The 12,367-nt window shown below is 35.7% G+C and overlaps 1 protein-coding gene and 1 non-coding gene across 3 annotated transcripts in view; one reads left to right on the top strand and one right to left on the bottom strand.

The window, feature by feature from the left end:
- The window catches only part of ZBTB1 (zinc finger and BTB domain containing 1), a 32,258-nt gene that overhangs the window by 859 nt on the left and 19,032 nt on the right, over positions 1 to 12,367 (bottom strand). The window contains exon 3 of one of the 2 annotated variants that reach the window (XM_045901026.3): positions 4,809 to 6,632. The exons of the other annotated variant lie outside the window; for it this stretch is intronic. Within the exon in view, the coding sequence (XP_045756982.1) occupies positions 6,596 to 6,632 (37 nt within the window). The 3' untranslated portion in view covers positions 4,809 to 6,595. Of the gene's footprint in view, positions 1 to 4,808; positions 6,633 to 12,367 lie in introns of those variants that run through there. 2 annotated transcript variants of the gene reach the window in all.
- On the top strand, positions 4,069 to 4,137 carry LOC123862782 (small nucleolar RNA SNORD2). The gene has a single exon (XR_006795450.1). It is a non-coding gene; the product is annotated as a small nucleolar RNA SNORD2 (small nucleolar RNA).

Genomic DNA, 12,367 nt, shown 5'->3' with positions numbered 1-12,367 from the left:
GCTGAGGCAAATACCAGTTCTGTACAGATTAGTGTCTCAACGAGGAGAGGGACACTTCAGGTGGACAGGATACGACTGAGAGCTTTAGGTGTCATGATTTTTTCCTGAGGCTATGGGAGGGGGGAACCATCTTGTGAAGGAGGCTAATAATAATGTAAGGCCCATGTCAGACTTGTGTGAGACAGTGCTGGAGAAAAGTTTTTGTCTAAGAAACACACAAGCTGTGTCCAAGAAGTAATGTTGAAAGAATCCTGTAAAATCAATGAATAATTTAAGTTTCTTTTATCTAGTTGTGTCTGTCATTTCTAATTTTTAAAAACACATTTGCTATTAATTTGTTAATCTCATTGGTTAAATAGTATTGGCTTTAACCACGATTCCCATCTCTTTTTCTATGAAAGAAGCTAAAGATGGGGCACTGAGTAGCTCAGTCGGTAAAGCGCCTGCCCTCGGCTCAGGTCATGATCCTGGGTCCTGGGTCCTGGCTCCCGGCTCATTGGGAAGCCTGCTTCTCCCTCTCCCTTTCCCTCTGCCCCTCCCCCCCCATGCTCTCCCTCTCTCAAATAAATAAATAAAATCTTTATTTTTTTAAGATTTTATTTATTTATTTGACAGAGAGCGCGAGAGAGCACAAGCAGGAGGAGCAGTAAAGGGAGAGGGAGAAGCAGGCTCCCGCCCAGAGCAGGGAGCCCAATGCTGGGGCTCCTTCCCAGGAGCCTGGGATCATGACCCAAGCCGAAGGCAGACACTTAACCATCTGAGCCACTCAGGAGCCTGGGGTAGGGGTGGGGGGGAGGACTTAAAAAAAAAAGAAGTTAAAAAAATTTGGACTAGGAAACCTTTTAAAGAAAATATGAGGGAAACAAAGATAAAACCAAGAAGTTCCTATTAAAGTTGTCTTAAATTGTGAGTACAGATCTCTTGATTTTATTCTTGGAAATTTTTGCTTTTTATATAGTTAAAAAAGGAAAAGGGATTAGCAGGCTGGAGAGCAATACAAATTCTTTGTAGAACTGATGATACAGTGTAATTTAGAGACAGGGTCTCAGCTACAACTGTGAAAGCAGAAAAACAGTGAGAAACAAACTCATCAGATCTCCTGTATTCAGACAGCCCTCATGCATTACTTCAAGCAAAGCAAGATTGCATAAAAGCAAACATGCTAGTTCTTACAAACACTAAAATTACAGCTTCAGGGCGCCTGGGTGGCTCAGTTGGTTAAGCGACTGCCTTCGGCTCAGGTCATGATCCTGGAGTCCCGGGATCGAGTCCCGCATTGGGCTCCCTGCTCAGCGGGGAGTCTGCTTCTCCCTCTGGCCCTCCCCCTCTCGTGTGCTCTCTCTCTCTCTCTCTCTCAAATAAATAAATAAAAAATCTTTAAAAAAATAAAAAATTACAGCTTCAGAAGGGAGAGGTTTGTGTAATAACTATGTACTAAATGCATAGTTATTACAAATAAATCTTGCAGTCTAACCACCACATTCATCTTTAACATTGCTTTCTGAAATCACAATAGCAATTTTATCTGCATTTTCATTATATATATTTCATTATATATATTTCATTACATATATATCTGCTCTTTTTACCTAGTAAATTGATGTTTCATACTTTATTTAAAAGTAAACTCTACCCCCGACATGGGGCTTGAACTCAGGATCATGAGATCAAGAGTCACATGCTGTATCTACTGAACCAGCCAGGTGCCCCTATATGTTTTATACTTTAAATGGCATCTTAGTTTTTCCCAAAAAGACAGTGTTTGCATTTTAATTTTATATGAAATAAACATCTGCAGCCCTAGAACACTGTCATATACTGACCATTCTTGGAATTTTTATATTGTTTCTTATTTATATTTTTTAAAAATTTGTTCTTTTTGATGATTGTGACTCGTAATTCATTTAAAACATAGCCCATTAAAAATGATCAAATTAGTGAATTTATGATCAAATAATATTCATCAATGCCAGCAATGGTGTAGCAAAATAGGTAAATGCTACTGGTGGGAATATAAATTAGTACAGTCTTTCTGGAGGGCAATGTGATGATACTTTTTCTTTACCTTAAATATGATTATACCCTCCACTTACTGTTACTCTTTGCGGGATTCATCCTAAGGAAATAATAGAACATACAGGTATATTATTTATAATAACAACAATAATAAAAGGGAAATGGCTTAAATATCTGGCAATAAGAAAATGATAACATAAAGTATAATACATTCCTATGATGAATTATTATGTAGCCATAACATTGTGTACACGAATTTTTAATGACATAGGAAAAGTTCCTGGTATAATTAAGTGGGAAAATAAGATATAAGACTTTTGTATCTTATTTTATATGTAGGATAATCTTCCATATATTAAAAGTGGATCCAAAAACTGGGTCAAAATTGATTATCTCTAGATGGTAGGATTATCAGTAATTTTTCTAAATTTTCTTGTACTTTTACAATGATTTTTAACGCTTGACTATTAACATACAATTGAAACAAAGTTTGCTAATCTAATATTTACATAGAAATTACTACTGACTTTCAACAAGGGAAATCTCTTTGGCAGATTATAAATAGTAGGGTGTTTCAAAATATTTTTAAAATCCAAAGACTAGGGGTGCCTGGGTGGCTCAGTCATTAAGCATCTGCCTTCGGCTCAGGTCATGATCCCAGGGTCCTGGGATCAAGCCCCGCATCGGGCTCCCTGCTCGGCGGGAAGCCTGCTTCTCCCTCTCCCACTCCCCCTGCTTGTGTTCCCTCTCTCGCTGTCTCTCTCTGTCAAATAAATAAATAAAATCTTAAAAAAAAAAAAAAATCCAAAGACTAAAGTTCTACGCAGTCTGGAAGAAACAAGAGCTTTAACATATGTCAAACCCTCTAATCCCCAGCACCCAGAAAAGTACCTGAAACACAGTAGTGATTAATAAGCTCAATGTTTATTAAAAGTGGTCTGAAGCACATTATTTAACCAAACAACTGGAACTAATAATTTCATTTTTTTCCTGTATAAGGTGAAAATTCTCTGCCTATCTCTTATATTTCTGTATTAAATAATACTTCAGAGACTAAAAGTTGAAACAAACTCACATCTGAAAATACTTGTACTAGAGATACAAAGATGAGTAAGATGAGGTCTAAAAGTATGTGCCTGGGTAATCAGGCCTACCCTAAAGAGACTAAGAATAAGTTTTTCCAGAATTACCAGGGAAAAAATTTATGGATTTTCTGGAATCAATCCTCTCAATTCCTACCTGGACACATTCTTTATAAAGGATGTGGATTAAAAACAAAACAACAGGGGTGCCTGGGTGGCTCAGATGGTTAAGCGTCTGCCTTCGGCTCAGGTCATGATCCCAGGGTTCTGGGATTGAGCCCCACATCGGGCTCCTGGCTCAGCGAGGAGCCTGCCTCTCCCTCTCCCTCTGCCTCTCTCCCTGCTCATGCTTTCTCTCTCTCTCTCTGTATCTCTGTGTCTCAAATGAATAAATAAAATCTTTAAAAAACAACAACAACAACAGAAAAGGTTGTGGATTGTTTTGAGGAAGTAATGTTGGCCTGAAGAGAAGTAAGTAGCAGCCTATAATTTGAGGGCCTATGAGCAAACTGGATTTGAAGTAGTTATTTAAGATCTCTATAAATACTGCCATCTTATATTTGTTCCAAAATATTTCTCCAGTCACCTGTCACTATAGGAAAAATTTCACCATTGTTTCTTTTAGTCTTGAAAAACTCAGTCTTTAAAAGTTACAGTGAAACTGTAACTTAGCAATATAATCTAATAATGTAGAATGAGTTTCTGTTAAATATTTATTCTTGGTGTTAATGTATAATACCGTTATTTCTCAGCTTTCAAATTTTCAAACAGTGGCCTTGCAGTGGGACACTTCCTGGTATGGAAGGCTAAGACCTGAACCTAGAAGAGAGGCTTTTCCAGAAGAGAAGTGAATCTGTGAAAATAACACTAATGGTGCCTACTTCAGTTCTGTACAGCATTAACTTCGAGGATAGACTCTTATGGAATAGTCTGACCCAATATTGTTGTAATTGTTAATACTTACTAAATTCTGTGCAATTATCTCAATCATCTTTGGGGACTGGACTGAAATGAAGAGAATACTCTTTGCTGATCACTTTGGAGGGGGGCAACTTATTAAACTCTTAACCTGAAAATAAACAAAATGAATTATATTGAGAAGGAAGTTATTTCTCTGAGTAAATTGTTATTTTGAAAATTAACCCTCTGAAATACTATGTCAGTGGATTTTTTATAAATAATTATTTCTTTTCATATTATGAGGAAACCTAATTAATTTGTTGCCATCTATGTTTGCCATGAGAGAGTACTTTTTCAATCATTCCATATAGAAGAAACCAGGATTTAGCAATAGGAATTTTAGTTAATTTGTTTTGTGCACGTAAAAAAAAAAAATTTTTTTTTCTTATTTTTAAGTAGGCTCCATACCACAGTGTGGAGCCCAACATGGGACTTGAACTCAAAACCCTGAAATCAAAACCTGAGCTGAGATCAAGAGTGGAATGCTTAACTAGCTGAGCCACCCAGGTACCCCTGTTTTGTATACTTCTTAAGCTGCTCAGGAACACCAAAATTAGCTGTATCAGATATTTTATTGTTTTTGTATTAGAGAATGGAAGGAGTTGATATTAACTTTTCAGACAAATAATTTTATAAAAGAGCCAGGTTGAAAAAAATACAGTATAAATAAAAGTAATATAGAGACAGTTTGACTTCTGAACATAGAGGAGGAAATTTTATTAGGTAAAAGCAATGCATTGAAAAAATGTAACAAATTTCCCATATAACTCAGTAACTCCATTTTATACTGATATACAGAAAATAATCACATTATAGAATGCATTTATATCACGTATAATTATTGTAATTCATTACATTTGTAGTTTAGTACAGTCAAAATTCAATTCATATTCCTCTTCTGAATCTACTTCTACCAGTCAGTCAAAAATTATTTGTTGAATCTCTGCTATATTGATCTGGTACCTTTAATTATCAGTAATCTTTTATCTTGTCTGTTTCCTACTTGTTAGAAGTCTGCCGTTTTATATGGTTCCCAAGAGATTAGCTATAGTTTTTTATTTTGTTTTTGTTTTTTATAATCTAACACTTTTCTAAACTTACTTCTCTTGAAGCAGTTGAACTCATATGAATTTGAAGTCTTTAGTGGATTTCTCTTCTCCCTTCAGGCCCCTATACCCACTATCACATTCTAACTAACTTTATCTAATTTTTTGTTAGTCTGATTAGTAGAATGAATATTTAAGTTATCATCCCACTTTATAGCTAGAGATTTTAAATGACTTTACGTCTGCATATACTATTATGTATACTCTAAGTTAGATTTCTTTGTGTAACTCCTTATTTAAACATTTGAAGAAATAGATATAAAAACAAAATAAGCATTTCTGAAAATATATAACATGATACTGCATAAGAAACAAAATAATAATAATAATGAATTGGATAGACAGTTAACCAAAAGTAAAACTACAAGTATATTCACAATAAGGAAATAATATGGCTATAAGAGTCATATGGTTAAGAAATGTGTTTATGAGCATATATTTATAAAACAAATTATTTGAAGCCAGGTTAAAATCTCATCAAACATTTCATTTCCTAAGGAAAGGTTTTTAAAAACACAGAAATCATTGTTTCACTCAATACTCAGTTGAGTTTTATCTTGAAATTTGAAAGCTGAGAAATAACGGTATTATACATTAACACCAAGAATAAATATTTAACAGAAACTCATTCTACATTATTAGATTATATTGCTAAGTTCAGAAGAAAATAATGTGTCTTAAGATACATTCTTTTTGTTGTCTGTGATTTATGAAAATCTACCACTATTGAAGTAATAACCACTTCTGTTTTTCCTTCAAGTTAACAGTCTTAAAAGGGAACTTCATTAATATTAATAATCAAGTTTGTGACTGATATATACAGTGAAAAAGAGGAAGGGCAAATGTTACATTACAATGAGTAATAACTACATTATCTTGTTAAAATATTGGTCTCACATTTTTTTTCTCTGTACCCACATCTTTTTATTTATACTCTACAGATTTTGGGGTATAATTTTTTTAATTGTCTAACTACATTTCATAATATATAAACTGTGATTCAGATTATTTTAAGTTTAGGATTATATGTGTTACACAGATATGTTATTATCTTTTTATAATATATTTATAGTAGCCTAGTAAGCCCTTTTATTTTAGAAGGGACCATGGAAGATAATTAGCATATAGAGTTTCATCTTAGTGTAGCTTTAACCACTGATGTCATATGAATATTTTAGTTACTTTTCTTGAGCAGATTTTCCACAAATACTAGGAGAGTCACTATGAATCAATTTTGTCACAGCAAAGTGATTCCAAAGTGATCTTTACTGAGTTTTCTTGGATCCTTGAAACTGGAACTTTTGGGATTGATGAGGTTTGTCAGGAAGACAGAAAAGATGGTGTCACTTCAGATCTGATATTCCTGGGTCTGGACTTAAAGATTATCTGTTGAAGATTGATTCTTCCCCATGTCCTCTCCAAATTCAGATCTCACTTCTCCAGAGGTTTAGAAGGCCCTATTTCACCACTGCCACACAGAAAAAGACAAAACTCTCAAGAAAAATAGTATTACAAGTTGACTGCTTTACAAGATACAACATAATTCTTAGGTCAGAATTTCATGGCTTTTGGCACCAGGCCAGCACAGCATTACTACAACAAAGAATGGGAATGAAAGCATAGTTCCTGGGACTTAAATTTATTTAATTTCTTCCTTAATGTAACTCATCGTACCCTTCAAATACAAGGTATTCCTATTACTAATATAATTCTTCAGCTTTAAGGGCACTTTCTGTTTTCTTGCATGATTTAAGCTAGAATGGGTAGGACACATGCCATATGAAAAGATAGGAGGTCAGCCAGGTAGAGGAAAGTAGGGAGGAAGGAAGCAGTTAGGAAGTGTCTTCCTTCAAATCAAATAGTTTTACATACAATGTACTTTAACTTTTTTTTTAAGTTTACTTATGTAAATAATCTCTACACCCAAGGTGGGGCTTGAACTCATGAGCCCAAGATCAAGCACCACATGCTCTACCAACTGAATCAGCCAGGTGCCCCTCAATGTATTTCAACTTGTTAATGGTAAATCTCTGGTTGAAAGATAGATCCAACAAATTTAAAAGTTCATGTTCTTTTTACTGAGTGCCTTCACCCATCGAGCTAACATTGTTTTCTTCAAATATTAAATGTTGTACACTCTGCAAATGAAAATGAAGTACACACATACACACACCGAGGAGTTTTCCTTCCAGTTCCTAAGTTCATAACTCTCCTAAACTGCCCCAGTGATTCTGGGTAGAATTACATTTTTTGCAACAACGCATTGCCCTAGTTTTTTTTTTTAACAAAGTGATTGTGTTTTAAAATATTTTGTCCCACATCAGGGAATGCATAAGTATTTGAAAGAAAAGATGACTTTCATAATCTGGACAGAATTATATTTCTGTCATCTAAAAATGAGCTCGGCTGATTCTGACTGGTATAAGCAATTGGTTTAAGTATCCTAAAAACAACATAGTAACTTTCAAAATAAAGCTTAATTGGGGGCTTCATAGGCTGTCTACCTGACTGTATTCCTTTCTCAAATAGGTAAGTACAGAGGGTTATGCAAATTTTCTCACATAAAATTGTTAATATTCCTAATTCTGAAATGAAATGTCTTTTACATATTTGTCATCCCCCTGGCCCTAGAGTTTCCTGTGCCTTCTTATTGAAATGGTGATTAGTATATTGATACATTCAATTCGGAGCCAAGTACTGGATTGTAATCTTCACACCATCTTTTCTGCAAATGAGTAAGATAATGAGAAATTATAATGGCTTCTGCCCCCTAGTGATCTGTGGTAGATTTTTATAGGAAGGATGAACAATTCTGTCACTACCAATGGACCTCAATGATTTGGTTCTCCTAAATAAAAGGAAATAAATAGGACTTAAGCTTCTTAATGCTAAAGTCAACTAAGCATATGAATATAAACAAGTAAATTAGTTCAAAATTAGCATGAGTTCACAGCTGCTATTGTCATTTAGTTAATATTCATATTTACTAATACTCAGACACAAAAGTCCTTGCATTTTGAATCCTTGCATCTTTGCCTTTTGTCAGCAGATAAATTTGTAAGTAGCTAAATTTCATCTGGTTTTAGTAGGAGACTCTACCCATATGTTACCAAGTAATATGTCCTTGAGTTTGACAGAGGCAATGAAAGTGGGCCACCTAAGTGATTATATAGACATCATCTGTGGAGTCTTCATTACCTTATTTTTCTGTTTTCACTTAAAAAATAACATTTGGCAGATGGTAGAAAGACCATTAAAAGTAGTAGACCATTAAAGTAGTAAAGTAGTAAATTTAATATAGCAGTAGTAAAACCTATTGCATAGGTTTTAGAAATCAGGCAATAGATGCATAAAGTTAAAATCAGATTAGATTGGGAGGGGGATTGTTTCACTTAAAGCATTAAATGTTCATGTTTGCTGCTAAGTTAAGGTGCATAAACAGCTGTTTCCTGTAATTATCTTTCATTTCTTTTGAGTAAGACTGTCTTTATAAGTTAACACTAAATATTTTTGGTATTGAGTTATAAATAGCTAGAATAATAACCTTTGTTTTTAGACAAACTTAGATTATAAACTTTAATCAATCACAATATGGCAGTTAGGGATTTTGTTTTGTTTTTTTTACCCAAAGAAATGACAATTTCTTCATCTATTAAGACAAAGAGAGGAAACTGGTTATTCTGGGGTCCTGGTTTTTCTTGGGAATATTTTCAAATGATTTGAATGATTGAACTCATCAGTCTCATAATCAATAAAATGGTGATTGGCTGGAGATTAAAACATAAAGGTCAGGAATAGGGAAAACAAGAAGGGAAAAAAGTCACAGAGGTAGAAATATAGAAGTTGAATTCAAACTAAGGTTTTTTTGGGGGCACTTAACAATGGGCCCTCCAAAATGGCTGATAATACCACTAAAGGTTTAAGTTTAAATAAAGGAAAATTAAACCATGTCAATATTTAGTATTTATTTCTAAAACATCATTCTGAGTGACCCATTCAAATAGATAGTTTTGTTTCCAACTGATATATTTTCACATTATCCACCATGTTCATTAGGTACCCACTACCTTACCAGGCACAGCAGACCACAGATGATGAACATGGAGCACAGAGTTTCATAGGAGCTTGATAACCTGTGTTCCTAGGCTGAAAAGGCCCTTCTTTGTACCTCTTGGGAGGTGAGGTATGTGGCTTAGTGCTTAAGTACAGGCACACGGAAATCAAAGAGGTCTAGGCTCAAACTCCAGCTCTAGTGTTTAATTTGTGTGTGATCTTGGGAAAAATACTCCAGTCTCTCTCAACCTCAGTGCCCCATCTGGAAAATTAGAATAATACTTACCTCATACAGCTGTGAGATTTAATTAACATTGTGTATTGTAAAGCACTTAGCAGAGCCTAAAGAACACTACCTAAACGGATGCCAGGCTTACTCAGTGAGAGCTCTAGGATGGACGTATCACAGGCGTCCAAATCTGGCAGCAGCTTCAGGCTCTTAACACCCCAAAGAACCCTACTTGCTTCAGTTCACTGGCATGCACCCTGTCACCCTGTGCACTACACCTCAAGTATTAAGGAGATGGGGGGGGCCTTTCCCAAGGCTATGTCCTCACAGAGCTTTTTGGCACCCTGGAATCCTAGGTGTTGTTAAGGTTAGGGTGCCTGCACAACACTGGCATTTATCACCATTCTAGAAGCATTTGTTACAGAGGAGGTGGGGCTGGTGAGGAAAGATGAGGAACTGATCAAGTAGATTAATGGCGAAAAAAAAAATTTTTAACTCATAAAACCCATTAAAAATTAAGAAATACACCAAATTCCTTTATTTTCAATGTGTACATACACATTCAGGTTTTTTCTTATGATTGATACTAGTTTACCTTTTTGTTAACGATGGCAAGTTTTAACTGTTAAGTTGGTTCTTTGAGGGGATTTTCCAGGCATCTATTAAATATGTAAGTTCCTTAACTAGGGGTGTAGAGGAACAAGTATTGTTTAACCAGGGAGAAAGCTGCCAACCACCACCAGTCTCTCTTCCCAGTTTTTTAGAATATAAAAGTTGGTATATCATCTCTAGTATTTAGGCACATCCTTGGCATGTTCACAGCAACTGTTTTATTAGGCATTTTATAGCTGTAATTATTTTAATGTATCAATATTATTTTAACCTATCAAATTACTTAAATCTCTGCTCTCACCTAGACAATTCCAAATGTTTTTAATTCAACTTTTACATTTTTGTTCTCAACTACGGTACTTAAATATGATTTTTCATTTCAGTCTATTGTTTTTCCTTTTAACTGATGCTCTGACTGCCCTAGCCAAGTCTCTCCTTATTTTAATTCTTTTATTTATTTTATTTTATTTTTTTTAAAGATTTTATTTATTTATTTGACAGAGAGATAGACAGAAGAGCACAAGCAGAGGGAGTGGCAGAGGGAAAGGGAGAAGCAGGCTCTGCACTGAGCAGGGAACCCGATGCAGGACTCGATCCCAGGACCCTGAGATCATGACCTGAGCCGAAGGCAGACACTTAACCATCTGAGCCACCCAGGCGCCCTTATTTTAATTCTTTTAGTTTTATAACTAGCCCCTGGGATACTTACGTACTTTCTTCTAAGTTTTGTCCATATTCAAACTTCATACGTTAAACATTAGCCGTGTATCATTTTATGCATGAGTCATTTCTCTGAATATTTTTACTTTAAAAATATAGGAGAGATTAAGACAAATTTCTGAGTCCTACTCCACTGCCGCCCTGTTGTGCTTTATTAATCTGAGATTTTTAGTCCTGTTACTAAAGAATTATAAACCTCTGAGTTGCACTCTAACTAGTGACAAGCTTGTTTAGGCTCTGACTCCATTTCTCCAGGATTTCTTGCTGGAGAACTAACAGGCCCTTTAAGCAAGATTCTGTAAGACATAAGCTTCCTCATCGATCTGTCTAGATTTTCCTTTCATTTTTTGGATTTGGAGCCTAATTACATAAATTGAGAAGGCAGCTTCCACAATGTTGATTCATTGCCTTCCCAGCATGGAGGGCAAGAAGCAATAGCAAGGAGGTACAGCTCTGTAACCCCAGCAGAGGAAGAAAGTCGGAGGAAACTGGGTTGGAGAGCGGTGTCAGACATTTTTCATTCCCCTTAAGAGGCAAGAACCCTTTAAATGTACTCTCTGCCTTCATAAGGAAAACCTGTACATGACACTTACAGAAGCCTGTGCTGCCCTATAGCTAGTTCCAAAACACGACACAAGGTGTCCTGTGTAATATGAAACTGGGAGACGACAGCATGGTGAGGTGGTGCTTTGTGAAACCATAAACGTCTCAGTTATGTAAAGTTAGATCATGTTCAATGTTTATATATTTGCTTGCTAATTGTTGACTGTTAGTACTGTCAGAACACTAAATTATCCCTCCCCCCTTTTCCTAATGAACATATAACCCTTTTTACAGCATGGTAGTATTTAGAAAGAACCCTATTCTTTAATGGTGGGAAGCCATTGCAATAGATTTTCATGAGGGTCATGGAAAAAAGTGATCCCCCTAAAAATTATGTCTACCTAAGATACTATATAAATAGTTTAGAAATTTGGAGTGAGTTTATCTTCTCTCTTTAGACAAGCCTCTGATGGTCTCTGGGTTTGTTACAGAACTTTTAGCAGGTTCCTATCAGTAATGTATACACCATATTTCATTTAAGGTCATTTCAGATTGAATTCCTTGATAAACTACTGTGTCCAAGGCTAAGATGAATCACTTTTCCTGCTTTTTCTGCTATGTGGCTTTTTTTTTTTAAGATATTTAATTAATTTATTTGACAGAGAGAGACACAGCGAGAGAGGGAACACAAGCAAGGCGAGTGGGAGAGGGAGAAGCAGGCTTCCCGCCAAGCAGGGAGCCCGACGTGGGGCTCGATCCCAGGACCCTGGGATCATGACCTGAGCTGAAGGCAGACGCTTAACGACTGAGCCACCAAGGCGCCCCTGCTATGTGGCTTTTTAAAAAAACTCCTTACTTCTCATTCATCTTTTAGTGCATTTCCCCCATCTCCATTTCCCATTATTTTCTCATACCACACGCCTCCTGTACTATTCCTATTTTTTCTTAACACCACAGTGTATCCCCACAAATCTCTGAGCTCACACTGTGCTCTATTCTCTTTCAACTAGATCTGTTAGTCAATATGTCTCTCAATTCTCTTGGCA

The sequence above is a fragment of the Mirounga angustirostris genome, unplaced genomic scaffold (assembly GCF_029215605.1).
Source record: "Mirounga angustirostris isolate CCGP_5_RB_7025 unplaced genomic scaffold, mMirAng1.0.hap1 SCAF_9, whole genome shotgun sequence".
NCBI lineage: Eukaryota > Metazoa > Chordata > Mammalia > Carnivora > Phocidae > Mirounga > Mirounga angustirostris.
Note: the sequence above shows the minus strand (reverse complement) of the source record. Positions and strands in the feature narration are given on the sequence as shown.